General features: G+C 48.9%; 6 protein-coding genes across 6 annotated transcripts; 3 read left to right on the top strand and 3 right to left on the bottom strand.

Moving 5' to 3' along the window:
- The first annotated feature begins 112 nt into the window (after window positions 1-112).
- Window positions 113-2,000, top strand: K444DRAFT_612007 (casein kinase II). Its single transcript, XM_024880052.1, has 6 exons — window positions 113-451; window positions 527-705; window positions 826-936; window positions 986-1,069; window positions 1,117-1,536; window positions 1,586-2,000. Exons 1-6 carry the CDS (start codon window positions 337-339, stop codon window positions 1,691-1,693), a joined length of 1,017 nt encoding a protein of 338 aa, XP_024738670.1. The 5' UTR covers window positions 113-336; the 3' UTR covers window positions 1,694-2,000.
- A 171-nt stretch (window positions 2,001-2,171) lies between these two features.
- K444DRAFT_642686 (autophagy protein Apg6) lies at window positions 2,172-3,708 on the bottom strand (the record flags this gene model as incomplete). The annotated part of the gene is made up of 2 exons (XM_024884767.1): window positions 2,172-3,574; window positions 3,624-3,708. The coding sequence occupies 2 exons, from the start codon at window positions 3,706-3,708 to the stop codon at window positions 2,172-2,174; spliced, it is 1,488 nt and encodes a 495-aa protein (XP_024738669.1).
- A 270-nt stretch (window positions 3,709-3,978) lies between these two features.
- Window positions 3,979-8,508, top strand: K444DRAFT_662755 (uncharacterized protein). Its single transcript, XM_024886744.1, has 3 exons — window positions 3,979-5,233; window positions 5,281-5,535; window positions 5,579-8,508. The coding sequence occupies exons 1-3, from the start codon at window positions 4,043-4,045 to the stop codon at window positions 8,207-8,209; spliced, it is 4,077 nt and encodes a 1,358-aa protein (XP_024738668.1). The 5' UTR covers window positions 3,979-4,042; the 3' UTR covers window positions 8,210-8,508.
- Window positions 8,509-9,277: 769 nt separating this feature from the next.
- Window positions 9,278-10,679, bottom strand: K444DRAFT_662754 (uncharacterized protein; the record flags this gene model as incomplete). Its single annotated transcript, XM_024886743.1, has 6 exons — window positions 9,278-9,448; window positions 9,542-9,655; window positions 9,688-9,786; window positions 9,825-10,107; window positions 10,167-10,513; window positions 10,560-10,679. The coding sequence occupies 6 exons, from the start codon at window positions 10,677-10,679 to the stop codon at window positions 9,278-9,280; spliced, it is 1,134 nt and encodes a 377-aa protein (XP_024738667.1).
- A 1,091-nt stretch (window positions 10,680-11,770) lies between these two features.
- Window positions 11,771-13,533, top strand: K444DRAFT_588022 (HET-domain-containing protein). The gene is made up of 2 exons (XM_024878042.1): window positions 11,771-12,340; window positions 12,428-13,533. The coding sequence occupies exons 1-2, from the start codon at window positions 12,137-12,139 to the stop codon at window positions 13,382-13,384; spliced, it is 1,161 nt and encodes a 386-aa protein (XP_024738666.1). The 5' UTR covers window positions 11,771-12,136; the 3' UTR covers window positions 13,385-13,533.
- A 71-nt stretch (window positions 13,534-13,604) lies between these two features.
- On the bottom strand, window positions 13,605-13,976 carry K444DRAFT_526915 (uncharacterized protein; the record flags this gene model as incomplete). Its single annotated transcript, XM_024874589.1, has 1 exon — window positions 13,605-13,976. The coding sequence occupies one exon, from the start codon at window positions 13,974-13,976 to the stop codon at window positions 13,605-13,607; it is 372 nt and encodes a 123-aa protein (XP_024738665.1).
- Between the last annotated feature and the right edge of the window lie 2,455 nt (window positions 13,977-16,431).

The raw sequence follows: 16,431 nt of genomic DNA, 5'->3' as shown, positions 1-16,431 counted from the left end.
GAAGGGGTGAGTCGACTTCTTCAAAAATTATATTTGAACCTCAATTTTCAGGCGGGCTCGAAAGCCGCGCCTTCCAATTTAGCGCGGGGCTTTCTGGCTCAGCCGCGCAAAATCACCATGATCGTAACATCTCCTAAGCCTCAATAATCACTTCATCTCACACAATAGTCGTACAGGCTCCGCGAGAGGGTTCCAATCTTTCCCCTCGCACCAAGCGGCCATCTCGCCTTCGACGATCATTCCGCGACACTCCGCGCCCACCATCCCGCTCCAATTCAGTCGCGGTCTCCTCCCGTTTTGCGCTGTGCCTTGCCTAGGTAGCAGGCCGGCTGCAAAATGGCGCGTGTCTATGCAGATGTCAACCAGCAGATGCCACGGTCATACTGGGACTATGACAGCGTGAATATCACCTGGGGCGTGCTCGAGAACTACGAGGTCGTACGCAAGATCGGTGAGCCAATACCTCCCTTTGTGCATCCTCACCTTCACATGCGAGCCAGATGCTAATGTCAATCCCGTGCCGCAGGACGAGGGAAGTACTCGGAAGTCTTCGAAGGCATTAACGTGGTCAACTACCAGAAGTGCGTGATCAAGGTGCTGAAGCCGGTCAAGAAGAAGAAGATCAAGCGCGAGATCAAGATCCTGCAGAACCTGTCAGGCGGGCCGAACATCGTCGCGCTGCTCGATGTCGTCAGAGACAACCAAGTAAATCACTCCTCTCAGTACTATGATCCGAAGAAAGCGCCCAAAGCTGGGACAGGCAAATCAGCCTCTGATGGTTACGTTTCCTCAGATGATGAGACCGACAACTCATTCTTGATGCAGAGCAAAACGCCCTCCCTTATCTTCGAATACGTCAATAACACAGATTTCCGATCCCTCTACCCGAAATTCGTCGACTACGATGTCAGGTATTATATCTTTGAGCTCTTGAAGGTATGAATGGGGTTCGTATGGATGTTGGGTAGGTGCTGATTGAGGATAGGCTCTCGACTTCTGCCACAGCAAGGGCATAATGCACCGAGACGTGAAGCCGCACAATGTCATGATCGATCACGAGAACCGAAAGGTCCGTTTACTGGCCCAGGATTGACTTTAGGTACTGACATTATTTAGCTACGACTTATTGACTGGGGTTTGGCAGAATTCTACCACCAAGGGACAGAATACAACGTCCGAGTGGCATCAAGATACTTCAAAGGGCCAGAACTCCTCGTTGATTTCCAGGAATACGACTACTCACTCGACATGTGGTCTTTGGGAGCAATGTTTGCTTCCATGATCTTCCGAAAAGAACCTTTCTTCCACGGCAGCAGCAACTCGGACCAACTTGTCAAAATCGCCAAGGTCCTTGGCACAGAAGACCTCTTCGACTACCTAGACAAGTACGAGATCGAGCTGGATGCACAGTATGACGATATTCTAGGTCGATTCCCCAAGAAGAACTGGCACAGTTTCGTCAATTCGGAGAACCAAAGATTTGTCAGCAACGAGGCGATTGATTTCTTGGATAAATTGCTGAGATATGATCATCAAGTATGTTCTCCCTATGTGATGTTTTGATAGTTGTGCTGATACCATGTAGGAACGATTGACTGCAAAGGAAGCCATGGCCCACGCCTTCTTCGAGCCCGTTCGAGAACAACAGCGGGCTCGCCTCACTGCGGGATCCGCTTCCTCAGCAGCGAGCTGAACCTTTACCTCTCTTATCCTCGCCTAAAATACGGCAGCTGAAACCAAAATTCTCAAGAACTCTTGCGAAGGAGCGTCACGAAACGCTTTGCTCACTTGGCTAACTTCACTTACATGGCATGAAGACGTTGATGGGTGGTGACGGTGACTATAATGCATGTATGAGATTCTTCATTGGTGGTGGAAATAGGGATGGGGGCGGCGTTTAAGATTGTCTTCTTCTTCTTTGAAGTGGTGGGTGGGAGGGGATTTGAACGTGATGGAGATTGAGGCTTGAGCTTGCATACCCTCTGCTGAACGAATGAAATGAGTCGAAAACAAGCTCGAACTTGAAATTTCTCAGTGATTGCAGGAGAGGTGTCTTGTACAATCTCTCTCATGTCGATTGCTATTCTCGTCCGAAGACCAATGCCCAGTTTACCCCTATTCCCTTTCCCACATCCCAACGCCAAATCCCTGTCACCTCCCATAAATTCCCATCAAACACTCCTTCTCCCAGCAGCCGCATTAACATTACTCGCATGCGCCAACAAGAACTTACAGCAAGTCAACGTAAACTTGCACGCCCTGCTCCACGCATCATCTTGCGCAATGCCCAATTTAATACTCACGTCCCCGATCTTCTCGCCTTCGATCTTATACGGTAGCGCCAGTCCCCTCCCAGTTTCCGAGGTTCGAGCAGATTCCTGTTCGACGAAGGAACCGAGCTGTCTCATGCACTCAAGGAAGGCTTCCATGGCAATGTCGAAGCGGCGGTGCATGAATGTTAAGCCGAGGGGCATGTCGCCTGATGAATAGAGCTCGAGAATCGATTTCTTGGGGGGGCGGGTGGAGCGGACGGATCCTGTACGGGAGGTTGAGGGGGAGGGAGGCACTTCGTGGCGGATGATGCGGGAAGTTGAGCCCATGGGCTGGAGCTCGTAACCGACGAATTTGTAGCCTAGTCTGTCGGCGACTGTTTGCAGGAGGAGGAGGGCGTGGCCCCAGGCGGCGTTTATCTCGGGCCAGTCGACGGGCACGTTAGATAATCTTCCTAGACGGAGCCCGTTTATAGTTCCGAATTTCCCATCGTGCGAGATGCAGAAGGTGTCGTTGTAGACGTTTGTTCGTTGCAGTTTTTCAAGAAGTTGCGTGTCGTGGTCGTATTGCTGGTTTATGCTATCCCTTACATTCTGGAACTCTGCGAGCTTCATGGCGAAGGCGTTCCGCTCGCGCCAGAAATCCTCTTCTTCGGTATCCAAAGCTCGAGCTTCTTCTTCTAGTTGTGCGATCTCTTCGTCAACTTGTGCCTTTTCTTTCTCAAGGTTCTTGAGCTCTGCAATAGCGGCCCCCTCTTCTTTTCGAGCTTTTGCCAAAGCATCCTGGGACTCTTGCACTTCTTCCGCGGTGGGGATCGAGGCGTTGACTTGTTTTAGGAAGCTGACGTAGGCGTCCCTCTCTTTTGTGGCTGCTTCTAGACGTCGTTGTAAGCCTGCTACCAACAGGTCTGTACATTCAACACATATGGGGTGATCGATGTCGGATCGTGCTGAGAGGATTTCGAATAGCCTTGATGCTCGCTCCATATCTTGCGACATAGCCTTCCCTTCATCTGCTGTGATTTCTGGTCCTGGGCCATCATCTTGCCGCTTGTGCTTGGGGTTTGTATCTTCGGGTGATTTCACAACGGCTGGTGGCACGACTTGTGATTCTGTGAGCATGACGAAGGACATGCCTGGGTTACTGGAGAAGGAGGATTCGGTTCGACGGGGTGCTGAAGTATTCCTTTTGAAGGTTGGGGGACCTGCATTTCGAGAGACTCGGTTGTAGAGCTGTTTTCGTTCTTGAGGGTAGGCGGGTCGGGAGGAGGGGATGTTCTTGGGTTGTTGCTGTGAGGAGGCACCTGTTGCTGTTAGTTATAAACTTGAATGAACAGTTGTGGGTTGACAGACCAACTAATAGATCAAAGGCGGCAGGATTGAGGTCCTCCAAAGAGCTATCAAGCTTCAGTGGAGTCCGACACTTCTGGCAATACATTCTGAGGGTCTGAATGTGAAATTAAGAGGTATGTGGGGACGATGTCCAAGTCGCCCCAAACCTCTTTGTCATAACCGTTGATTTTATGTGAGCAGTCGAGATATCGAGGTGAGGTTGTTGTCTGAAGATTCACGCCTGGAGATGTTGTGCAGCACTTTACAGGGATCTTTATGAGCCGAGCCGAGCCCCGCGCTATTTTATGCGCTAACCACATGCAAAAATCACTTTATCGCGCCGCGTCCTTCACGCGTTCCTCCCCAAGATCTTCATGCACGTCACCGCCCATCGATTACAGACTTCATCTCTATGTTTGAGATATTCCTAGGCATCCGAGATGGAGCCCTTCCCAAAACGACAGCGATTATATGCCCCTTTGAGTCGCGAATTCCCCCAGAGTTTCGATAATCAGCATGCATACTGTGACGAACAACCCGATGAACTCGAGGACGATTTCGAGGATGAATTGCAGGAGGAGTATGAGGATGAGGAGGAAGAGGAAGAGACAGAAGTGTCCGATCCCGACGGAGATCTCCAGCAGAAACGAGCGCGACTCGACTACAAGTTGAAATCCACCTTCGAGGCCATCTTTGAAAAGTATGGACAGGATTTCGAGGGAGTTGGCGATGAGATTGATCTGGAGACTGGCGAAGTCGTGGTCAACAATGGACATTTACTCGAGATGCACGATGAGAGGGATGCTGGAGATGCGAGTCGCCGGAATCCGCAGAGAGAATATACTGAGGAGCCGGAGGACACAGACGATATTCCAGCCAGTTCTTTGGAGGAGCCAGAAGTTCTGGATGACGAGGATGATGAAGAGGAAGACGAAATCTTGAGTGAAGACGAAGAGATGATGGAAGATGATTTAATTTTGCGCGGATTTGCTAGGGCAAACCGATTCATACAGGCATCGCCAGAATTAGGACCTTCGAGGCCAGTAATTCCACCTCGAAGAGAACCACGGCCAGCTGCAGCTGCGCGCCCAGTCATCCGAGGAAGCGTGCTACCGTCAAGAACCGATATTCTGGCGCAGTTTGGACCCCAACTTGGACCACAAATTGTGGACTTTGTCTCCCAGCAGCAAGTACCAAATGACAGCCATATTGAACCCGCATGGCGAGCCCCTGAGCTACCGAGTTTTGCGCCTGTGAAACGTCCCACGGTCAAGCGTGCCACTCTTGCCCCAGAGATTGAACGTTCTCCGTCTCCTGAAGCGTCGAAGTCGGTATGGGCGCCAATTCGGACGCGCGGTCCAAATAAACCCAAGTTTCCCAATGCAGATACCATTTTCAGGGGTCAAAGTATGATGCCTGTCCACCATCACAATCAGCCTCCGAATCCTATTAGACGTCAGTCAATGGGTGATTTGAGTCTACCTTATCAGGCTACTTTGCCCAGAACCAAGAGAATCCGGAGAAATTTCACAGCTGAAGATGACCAAATAATTCTAGATTGGGTTGCTAGAGCAAAGGCCAGAGGCCAGGCGCTATTGTCGGACGCTATATGGAGAGAGCTAGAGGCGAAGGTGAATCTCCCCAACTCGCCGCATGACCGTCCTGACGAGAATCATAGCATCCCAATCACTCCGCTAAGTCGTGGAAGTCTCGCTACCATCGCAGTTTTACATATCTGTCAAACCAGGCCGATGACCATGGATCAGATTCAGAGACATCTGTCGAAATTCAACATGCTTTGCCAAGAACTAAGAAGGCTCGGGTAATGTTCACAGCCGAAGATGATGAGATTCTTCTTGACTGGGTCGAAAGAGTACGGGAGCGTGGCCTGCCATTGTGGTCAGAACGCCATTGGCAGGAGCTAGCCGACAATGTAAGTTTCCCAGATGGATCCAGAGCAGCGTTAACAAGGGCAGCATCCACGTCATAGTATGAAATCGTGGCAAGGACATTATCAAAATTGCTTCAGACATCATTGGTCAAACCAAACTGAAGAAGTCGGGTCAGTAACCTCGGACACATCCATTGGCACTCATGTCCTCGAGGAGCGCGAGGCTGCCAAAGCCTGGCCAGGAGCTGTGTCATATGTTCCTATGCGCCAACCCGCCTCGGAACGGCCAAGTCGAATTCGAAAACCTGCTCAGCGTGATTCAAGAATAATCAGTTGGTCTGAAGCAGTTGACACTATTCAATCATTGGACCCAGTCTTGCATGCTGAGATGCTTGAAGATAATAAGCGGATGAAAGCTGAGCACAGATCCTTTGACTACACAGGAACTGCGAGCAATCCCGGCAAAAAAAATTCAGGAAATCAACCACGGGTCAATGGAAATGCCGATGGTTATCGACCAAGAAACTCTGGAGGAGCTTTTAATGATTTCGTTGAGCCTGAAAATCATCTAGATTCTATGGCTGTAGAAGTTAGTCCCTCGCCCGAAGAGGCCAAAGTCCGAGCTCCTTGTCCGCATGCAGACTGCAGGCCATTCGGTACTATCATGTACCGACTCCAGAGACTCGATAATGAGGACTTGTCAGAAATGTGCTTGCATCTGTTCAGGGTCCATCACACGACTCCTTTCCCCTGTGGCGAACTTGGTTGCAAACGCAAAGGCGAGGATGGGTTCTTCATGCAGGCGGATCTCGTCAAACATGTTAGGACAGATCATCCAAATGCTGGAGCTCTGCAGAGATTACGAGGCCGTGTTGATTCTGAATTACTGGACCGCAGCACTCACCCTATGAAGAATATGAGCAGCGTCCCTCTCAATGATAGACCAGTCAGCCGAGCCAAAGACTCTGACTTTATGTCGCCATCAAAGCGAAATGATGTAAGAATCACATCGAGCAGCCGCCCGTTTTCCTCAAGTTCCGACCATGACCGTACCCCAAGAGGAACAACTGGTATGCTTGGAGCTTCGACATCAACTCCAATGACAAGTGTCTCCTCCTTGAAAGTAAACCGTTCATCAGGAACGACGGTTGTCATGCGAGAAGTCAGCGAATCTCAAGAAAGCTTGATGTCAGAAGAACAAGCTGATGAGGGCATGAATATGTCAAGCCGGGATGGCCAAGTTCGAACGCAGCAATTCGACGGACGCGTCTCCTCAAACGCTAGAGTGCCGGCATTGCGAGAACCTCTGGTGGAAGAGCCTCCGCTGTCGAGAAACAACGTCGGTCGCAACGTTCTGCCGACACCCCTGGCTTCAACTTGGGATTCACCGAGACATGAGGTCGATGAACATTCTGGATATCGCGAAAATCCCGAGCCTATGTCCAGAGATGAGGAAGAAGCAGGTGGAGAGTTACAGCTCCCCAAACACCCTAGTTCATCAGCGATGCGAACAGCTTCCGGGTCACAATTACCGCCTCCCGGTAAATCTATCAACCCCCAAAGTTTGCTGGATAAAGGACGAACGAGCTCCTTGCCAGAGCCAAGGAACAAGGCTCCACCGAAGAAGACTCCTATATCGCAATCGATTGCTCGTAATGGGCTCGATCCTTCATACGAGTTCTCAGATGAGGAGATTTGCCTAGAACCAATGGCGAAACCACTGCCTCCCAGATCAAAAGAAGTTTTGATTGCCGCACCACAATGTGCCGTACAAACTCCTACCACAACTTCCACCAAAATTCCACCTACGACCGTTCATCCCATAACAAAACCTTCAGTTCCTACTCCTGCATCGAAGCCTTCTCTCAAAAAGCCAGTCGCACAGCTGAGTGTCAAAACCTCAATTGCAACTCCTGCCAATCAACAAAAGTCCATGCTGCAACGTATACTTAGCGATGACTACGACGAACTGAGCCTCGGCGCCGACGACTTTGTCTTCATGTTCTCGCGGCCGCGTACAGACGCCCGCCGTAGTTCGAAAGTCCGGGTGAAGCAGGAAGATTCAGCAGAGACTCCCCAGGTCGCATCTTCTGTGCCCGCGAGAAAACGAAAACTGAGTATGTTTCGAGCCGGCAGTGATGATGAGCTGTGTGTGGTTGGACCATCGCCTCCATCACAACACCCCCTCTCCACAGTATCTAAGCCCGATATCAAAATAGAAGAGGACGATGCTGGTCTACCTCTCCCACTGCCCACAAAACTCAAAGTCGGCACGATGAGAGTAAGTGATATACAGGCCGAAGCCTCATCGCCGCAATCGAAAACTCAAGCTCGGCCGAAGAGCAACAATCCAGCGGCTACCACAAGCACTCCCTTGCTCGACCTTACACCTTCTCAAAGTAAGCTCAGCTATCCGAATGACGGCCGAGAGATCCTCGACTCAGCGGCGGGGTCATCTCCTCCCGACCAGGGCTCATCGCCCACTCATCCCCGCAACCGAACTCGAGCACAGAGGGAAGCGGCAGGAACCAGCTCACCTTTAATCGGACTTCTCACCCCAGTTCGGAGGAAACGCTGGCCCGGAGATCCCTTGAAAGGAGAGCAGGTGACCGTGATTATTAAGACTCCGGGTGGGACGCTGCGCAGATGTGGAGAAAACGGGTTTGAATGTGGGAGGTCATTTTGCTTTCGCTGCGGCGAGAGACGATCAGGATAGGACGGATGTCTGCTTTGGCTTTGGCAGCGTAAAGAACAGGATAGGACGGTTGGCTAACTGAGAAATACTTGTATTGACTTGCCAAGTATAATTCCCGGTTACAAGACGATTGTATAAGTTGCTTGCTTAATTGAAAACTTATTGCACTACCCCTTTTCCAACTCGCTTATTTCAGGCCAGAGCTCGAGATCCACTGCCGACCGCAATGGAGAGCTTGGATGGAATGAAGTACAAGGCACAATTAAGATCGGTTTAAATAACACTGGCAGCTCAAGAATCCGATTTCTATTCACACAGCCAAACTAAACCTTTTCTTTTCTCACTTGAAACCTTTTCGGTTCCCCTAGCCTTTTCCCAACAATTTGCTCCATCCACCTCTCCCTACTATCTCCCCTTTTCTCCTCCACACTCAAGCACAGTTCGCACAAACTGCTTGACTAGCATTCGAAAACACCAGCGCAGTGGCAATCCCACACGCACTGACAACACAATCTTGAGCCCTCGCCGCAACAGCTGGGGCCTGGGCACAGATACACGTTGCGTTTGCAACGCCACAACCGATTCTGAAGCGGCTGAGGCGAGACATGATAACTTTTCGAACGTTAGCTTGAAGCGAGATGTGGATTTGGGTGAAGGAGGGGTTGGGTGGGCAGAGAAATACGGAATGGGAAGGGGAAGGGGGACTTAGACCGGAAGTGGGAACAGCAATTCGCCCAGAAGTACAGCTCTTAGCTCCTTTTGGTAAGGCAGGTGGAGCGGTGATGGTTTGTGCCGTTGCGAGTGCTGCACTCGAGAGAAGGAAATTTGTTGGAAAGAATTTCATGATGAAAACTCAGGTACAATTTTTTTTTTCAAACACAACTCTTTCTCTCGAACGGTAGAACTGGATCTGGGAAAGAAGGCACCTGAGCTCCATAATGGACGACGACTCTTATAGAATTTGGAAGAAGGTAGTGAGTGGGGAGTGGCTATTTTGGGATGTTTGTGATTCAGGAGATGTTTCGATTAATTTGTACAGTACGTATCCGGACATGTGTGGTGGGGAAGCTCCGGAAAGTGTTGCGTGCGTCACTTCAAAGGGAGCCCCTGGATTTCAGATTTGCCGAGGCGGGAAGCCTGAGGTTTAGATCTTTGGGACGGATAGTTCGGTATTGCTCTTGTGCGGGGAAGAGGGCTTGTGGTAAGGAGGGGAGAACCGGGTGAGGTGAGGAATTTAGGGGGTTGCCGGGTAAGCGAACCCTGGTGCGACGTTCATATTTATGAAATTAAGTACTATCCAATACTTCCAAGATTTGGATAATGTGGGCGGAGAGGATCCCCGTACCGACTTACTCCTGAGGATTTCTCAAAGCCGTACTGTCTAGCCATCCCACCCCCAAAGAATAACTTGCCACTCACCGCAAGCCAGCCCTTCTCCAAGATGTCGAATCCCACTCCGCCCACCAACTGTTTTCACAGAACATTATTCACATACAAACAGCATTCGCGTCATCCTGCGTTTTTCCACACCACACAAATATCCTGCCAAAAGACCCTGACGCACTCGGTCGATACCGTTCATCGCACCACCAACCCACCTGCCCAGCATTCGTAGCATTCAAACAAAAAGACACACACAAGATGTCGCATTTGGTAGCCAGACATAGCTATTGAGTTGAAAGGAAAAGTTTGTGCCGCCCTCGGAGTGAATGATGGAGGTTGCGTCCCCGAGGTAGTTGGCTGCAGCGAAGCCTTGGAAGGCGAAGCTGGCGCTTGGTGTAGTTTCGTTGTTGAGAAAGGTTAAGGGTGATGTCGATGAGGAAGGGGATGAGCTTGTGGTGGTGGTGCTACCGCTAACGCCGCTGTTTGTGGCAGCTGTGGATGACGGGGAGACCGTTGCTGGTGCTTGGGTTTGAGTTCTAGTGAGATGGTTAGTTATCCGTCAGAATCAACAGCGAAGCAATGTTTGGCTACTCACCCGCTCAATGCTCCTGAACTTGTCGAGACAGCTGGAGCTGAGTCTGCCGCACTCTTTGATTTTGATTTTGACTTAGATGCCATGGCCCCCCCAACACCGCCTCCAACTGCGATTGCAACGACGACCAGAATCACCGCGAGAATGATGAAGAACATTCTGCGCTTCAATCCCCATATTTTCTTCTCTTCCACCGGAGGTCTTCCCGCCTCAGGCGCCCGCTCCACTGCCGTTGTGGCTGGCAAAGCCGATGGGGGGGGGCTCCTCGGCAAGAACAATGGTTTTGGGTGTATCGTCGTATATAACGGGATATTTGGGTTCTTGCTCTTCGAAATACTTCCCTTTGAATTCTACTTCGGGATTTGAGAGGACTTGGGGCGAATTGTCCGCCCTGACCTCAGGGAGGTCGTCTTCATGTCGAAAGCCCCCATAGTAGTTTCCATATCCGGAGCTCAGGGTCGAAGTTGGTGTAGCATATTGATGGTAACTATCTTCATCTGGCTTTTGGCTATTCATAGTGGTGATCCTAAAAGCAACCTCAATGGCAGAAATTCGACAGAAAACGAGAAGTTAATCTTGGGGTAAACCCGTTTAAGATCAAGGGAGCCGGCTCTGTCGAACAGGCCCATGCTTCGACTGCACATGGTAGCATGCTGGTGATAGGTCTTCGAAAGTGGCAAATTGCCTGATTTGATGCGAGTGGCTCAGGTACGCCTGTATTAATAGGGTCAGTGTAACTGCGACGATCCTAAGACGGAGGAACTTTCGGTGCGGGTTTTCAAAAGCGAGCGCCCCTTGCAGGGCTGTACAACACGCTAAAATACGCCACAATGCAGCGCGGGAATCCTTCAGAAAACGTCTACTGCGTAGATTAACATCTAGGGATCTTATTGGCCAGACAGTAGAAAGGGTAAAGATGAGACCTTGGCACGAAGTCTTCAGCGCTCCTTGAACTTTTGATTGAGCAACTCAGGTAGACGCTTTTCGTCTATTTTCGGAACTCATTCAAAACACTTGAATTTTTTCAGATCACTTCCGGACTTATATCTTGAAGCAAGTAGATGAACCAGTTAAGATTCTACGAAATCTCTCGTTAAGTTCGAACAAATATGTTTGGGTATGAAGGCATATTCGGAGCTCAGCAAAGGATGAAACACGTGATTTTACACGTTTTTGCGAGCGACGACATACAACGAAAAAGGAGTGAGACTAGGTTGGGACGCTTGGAAACGGGAGACTGGATGAGCACTGGCTTCCAAGAAATACGAATCTGCATCTTCATCTTTCCTGGGTTTCAAGATCATAGTGTTTCAGGCGCTGGAGATTCCCCGTTTACCCCACTAGAGCCCCGCAGTGACCCCTGCTGGTGGGGCTGAAGGGGAATCAAAATACGCTGGAAATCCCCTAAACGACTCCACGAACAACAACCGCCTTGGAGAAGCAACAGCCACCTTCAGGTAACCGTTATTTCAAGAGTGCAAAACTCATTCCTGACGTCACCAAATCTCATATATCTCAAGGCTGGATTTGTTTGTTCTCGCCAAGATGAAGTCACCACAAGGCTGAGCCTCGGTGAGCTTTTCCGGCTGGAATGTGGAACAGTGAAACAAACTTGATATTGAGCTGCGCCACGAAGCCACCAATAATTCATGAAGCTGAGAGGTCAGGTCTCGACCCAACCTTAAATGAGGTAAGAGAAATCGACTTTAGGCGGACAATGCGATGTTTGATTGGTTGGTAGTATCCGTCGAGTCAGGCCACCAAGCTTTGCTCAGCCTCGAGTGAACGATACACTTCACTTCAAAAGCGTCGCCTCCAGCACTTATATACTACATAGGATTCCTCTGTTCAAAACTTTGCATTACTCTAACAATTAATTCCTCTCCGAAACTCAATCCAATTCAATTTGAATTCAAGTTTCCAACGCGAAAGCTGCACACAAGGCTGGTTAGTGCCTTCTGGCGTCGTACAGAATGCGACTTCTCAACACAACCACATTCGAGCTCGAAGAATTCTTTGGAACCAATATACCGCCATACGCCATCGCCTCCCATCTGCATGGGAAATCTGAAGTGACTTTCCAAGATTTGTTAAATGGGAAGGGTCCCATGAAGGAGGGATGGAGGAAGATTGTCGGATGTTGTGCTCAGGCTCGGAAAGAGGGCTGGAACTGGGCAGTATGTTTATTCCAACTTCCTCAAACCTTTGATTTCCCTCAAAATATTTAGCGATGATTCTTCCATCAAGAGCTAACATATTCTCAGTGGATCGATACCTGCTGCATAGACAAAAGCAGCACCGCCGAACTGTCTGAGGCCATCAACTCGATGTTCCGCTGGTACCAGCGATCACAAGTCTGCTATGCCTACCTATCAGACGTTCCCGAAAGAGAAACAGACGTTTACGCAATTGGTTCCGCATTCCGAGAAAGCAAATGGTTTACAAGAGGTTGGACGCTCCAGGAGCTTCTCGCTCCAAAGAGCGTGGTATTCTACAACAGCGGCTGGGTTGAAATTGGCACCAAGAAGAGCCTGGAGACTCTGGTATCGGCCATCACTAGGATTGAACATTTGTATGGATGGGAAACATCTTCAGTTGCACAGAAGATGTCTTGGGCTTCAAGACGAGAGACATTGAAGGAAGAAGACATAGCATATTGCCTGCTTGGACTATTCGGAGTCAACATGCCACCGCTATACGGCGAAGGGGAGAAAGCCTTCCTTCGACTACAGACCGAAATCATGAAGATCTCAGATGACGAATCAATATTTGCCTGGGTCGACGAAACTCTCTCCAATGGCACGAGCGGCTTGTTAGCCCGATCTCCTGCAGCGTTCAAAGATTCATGGGACATTGATTTTTGCCCCAATTTCCGAGGCGCACCTTACTCAATGACAAACAAAGGCCTACAGATCAACTTGTCGCTATCTGCTCCAAAAAGGACTCGAACGGAGCGGATGCATGCTTGCAGGAAGGGCGGTTCAGAAGATCAAGAGTCAAAGGTTTACACGGCCTTTTTGTACTGCGCTAGGAGAGGACAGGATGAGCTGCTTGGTCTGAAGTTGGTTAAGCAATGGCGGTCGCCGGAAGAGTATTCACGCACGTCTTGCTATAAGTTGCTAGGGATGGCGGACACCTTGACAGGACAACCGGCAGAGAAGACTGTGTTCATTCGCCAAGACGAGAATTACTATACTAATTTGGAACGCAGCTTAGCTTGAGCGTGATTGATGAAAGCGTTCGGGATTGGAGAAAATTGTATTCATAGTCGTAGATGGAGCATAATTGGCACAAAATCAATCCATAAGCTTGACGCAATCAGAAATTTCCAAGCAGATCACAAAAGTATCTAATACGAAGCAAAGTCCCCAAATTCCGTCACATAATGCCTATTACCCCTCTATACTTCTCCATGGACGATAACACCCCGATCAAAATCTGTCAAATCAGTGCTTGGAAGTTGTCACTACTTGCAAATTTCCTAGCTGAGATCTCACTCTCAAAAAGAATATCTAGTTTCTCAAACGTTGTGCGTTTGCTCTCTGGCAAGCCAAAAAAAAAAAAAAAAGCCCAAATAAACGCAATAATACTCAGCCCGGCCAACAAAAATGCCGTTTTGGCGTTCCAATTTGCTTCGGTGGTACCCACTGGATAAGGGAGACCCGCTGTGATGGGGATCGAGAAGATGTGGAGAACAAAGTAGTCAATACACAACATCTTGCCTCGGATCCTGATGTTTGGAGGCTTAGCGGTGAGGACGTAGACGGTGGGACAGAGTCCAATGCTGTTGGCAAAGTCGAAACGAGGTAGCATGATTGACTTGGCTTACATGGCGCCATTGTTGGAGTCTGGTGCGAGGTCCAGATATCCGATGATGAACATAAGGAGCGGGGTCACATAGCAAGTTGAGATGTAGCCTCCTCTTCTACCCCAGGTTGTCATCAGGGGCTACAAAAGGATGTTTCTAACACCCAGTCCGAAGAGAGATCAAATACTTGATCTATTGAGAGCCCTGCGAGCTCGAATAAATGCGTGCAATACGAAGATGCAAGATTGATTCCGCACAGAAATTGGCTACTATAGGCCATGGCACAGGTCAACTTCCGTCGGAGGTTTGCTCCCCCCCGAAGCTATCGAGGTAAGTCGTACCACCCGAGAGCTCCTCTTCTAGCAAGCTAGTTCCTTCATATGAGCCAAGGTATTGCCAAGACCCCCAGAATACCTAGTTCACTGAGCGATTTCGCAGCTTCTCCATACCGGCACTCCTTCACCAGAAACAAGGTGTCTCAGGAGCCAAGAATGCTCCAACGATGAAGAGCACGGGGAGGCGTATTCGGTGATGAACGGAGCTTTGTATGCTCATCTGTCGGTGCGATTTTTAGTTCCGCGCAAAATCCCAATTCCAATCAGCGAGTCCAGCACTTGGACGACGTTGTTACACGACAATCCTATCCCACGGAAGCACACGGGGAGGATCTTGGAGATGTACGCCGGACCGAGGACGGGAAAGCTACCAGTAAGGAGACCAGTGGGAAGATCTCCGACAAAGATCGCAGGCCGCGCCTTCCCCAAGAATTTCAAACAGCAGAGTTCCCAGCGACAAAACCGTAGCTCCAAAATGTTCTTCCGTGGTCGGAAGCGATCCACACACCATCCTCCCAGAGAGCAGCCAGCATAAAACCAATGACAGGTGCATAGTTGAAGGCAGATTTCCATCAAGCTTGCAGAATAAAGGAAACTGATCTAGCTGGATATTCATATCGGAATCGTTTCTTTGGAGTTTGTGGATCTCATAACAGATGAGATGATGAAGCAGATGGTTGAAATTGTGCCTGTAGGATTCTTGGGCAAGTATGCCAATAATGGGCATGGAATGCCCTCTGTGATCGATGGCATTACAGAAAACTAAATATATGACTTTTAAATACTTGGCAGAGGAGATCAGATGTATCTGCTGCTTCCCGACCGAGAAGGAAGAAGCAGCTTGAAGCGCTTGAACGGACGTTCAGAAAGTTATTTAAGGAGACAATTGATTAATTCAAACCACTGTCGATGTAGAAAGCTCTTACGAATTTTTAGATCAAGGTCCCTTTCGTATGTGACTGCTCTAACAGCACAAATGATTAGTCCGAGTACAAGAGGCAAGCCCCTTTTCGTAGCGAGGACTCGCTTAATTTTTTCAGAACACTTCAAAAGACTAGCCTTCAAACGATGTTGGTAATACTCAAACGGGATAAGTTTGAAAACAAATCTTCCATCGCTCCAATCACCAAACCTCTCTCTAAACGAGTTTAAGTCGTGGTCCCGAATTTTCGTCGTGTTGTGACTGATTAAGTGACGCACCCCTGGGTGCAGGACACGATAAATTTAGTTTAGTGGATTCGGGGTTCAATCAGGGTTAGGGTATGTCGCTCATAAAAAACGGTTTTGTTTCGTATGTTTTGTAACGTATAAAAAACCGTATTTTATAATTTCTGGTGTTTTAAAACAAAGGATCACATGACAGCTATATAGTGGAAAACCAGCCTAATCTTCATCCTCTTCTTCGTCAATCTCCTCCCCAATATCACTACCCTCTCCATCAAGCTCCCCTTCCATTGCAAGATCCTCAAGCTCTATTTTTCTAGCCTCTGATTAATCATCTAACCCTTTAATAAAGATCTTATTAGCAAGATTATCAATCGACCGTTGATTCATGTAAACATAGCAGAGCTTGGTAACCTTATTGGAGTCTAAGGCACTACGAATTGGGGTATATACAAGGTTCATAATAGAAAAAGACTTCTCTGAAGGGACTGAATTGTATACTAGCTCAAAGATCCTTTGAGCTAGCTTCGATATTATCGGATGCTCGTCGTAATGTGATTCCTAATATGTAATTGGATAATCTTTCATAGACCAACTGATGTGACAGGAGCTAAACTCGTCCTTAGCCAGCCGAAACCTCCAAAATGATATCTCAAATGCCGGATATTCAGTCGAACTTAGATAGTGGAGGAAGAATCGCATGATTTTCGTCTTTTCAGGATCTTTGAATTCGCAATTCCTGTTCGCAGGATCAAGCCAGAATACGGCATGGTGGAGTATCGTTAATTGTAGGTTCATTCGCTATTGGAGAAGGCCACCAGGTTATGTAACCTCCTTAAGCTCAGGAATTGAAGCTGTGAGAGCAACTAGTTCAGCTTATACTTTCTTCCATCGAGGAATGACGTGCGAGAGGGTTGATTTAAAAGATTCGCTCATCTTCTGTGCCTCTGAAATTGGGGCG

This window comes from Hyaloscypha bicolor (assembly GCF_002865645.1).
Source record: "Hyaloscypha bicolor E unplaced genomic scaffold K444scaffold_56, whole genome shotgun sequence".
Classification (NCBI taxonomy): Eukaryota; Fungi; Ascomycota; class Leotiomycetes; order Helotiales; family Hyaloscyphaceae; genus Hyaloscypha; species Hyaloscypha bicolor.
Note: the sequence above shows the minus strand (reverse complement) of the source record. Positions and strands in the feature narration are given on the sequence as shown.

Excerpts from the sequence above, each read along its gene's own strand:
- K444DRAFT_588022 (XM_024878042.1), top strand. The coding sequence starts at position 12,137 with ATGCGACTTCTCAACACAACCACATTCGAGCTCGAAGAATTCTTTGGA. Across the intron at positions 12,341-12,427 it reads AAGAGGGCTGGAACTGGGCA|TGGATCGATACCTGCTGCAT; the intron begins GTATGTTTATTC and ends ACATATTCTCAG.
- K444DRAFT_612007 (XM_024880052.1), top strand. The coding sequence starts at position 337 with ATGGCGCGTGTCTATGCAGATGTCAACCAGCAGATGCCACGGTCATAC. Across the intron at positions 706-825 it reads ATGTCGTCAGAGACAACCAA|AGCAAAACGCCCTCCCTTAT; the intron begins GTAAATCACTCC and ends TTCTTGATGCAG. Across the intron at positions 937-985 it reads ATATCTTTGAGCTCTTGAAG|GCTCTCGACTTCTGCCACAG; the intron begins GTATGAATGGGG and ends GATTGAGGATAG.
- K444DRAFT_662755 (XM_024886744.1), top strand. The coding sequence starts at position 4,043 with ATGGAGCCCTTCCCAAAACGACAGCGATTATATGCCCCTTTGAGTCGC. Across the intron at positions 5,234-5,280 it reads GGAGAGAGCTAGAGGCGAAG|CATCCCAATCACTCCGCTAA; the intron begins GTGAATCTCCCC and ends CGAGAATCATAG. Across the intron at positions 5,536-5,578 it reads GGCAGGAGCTAGCCGACAAT|CATCCACGTCATAGTATGAA; the intron begins GTAAGTTTCCCA and ends TAACAAGGGCAG.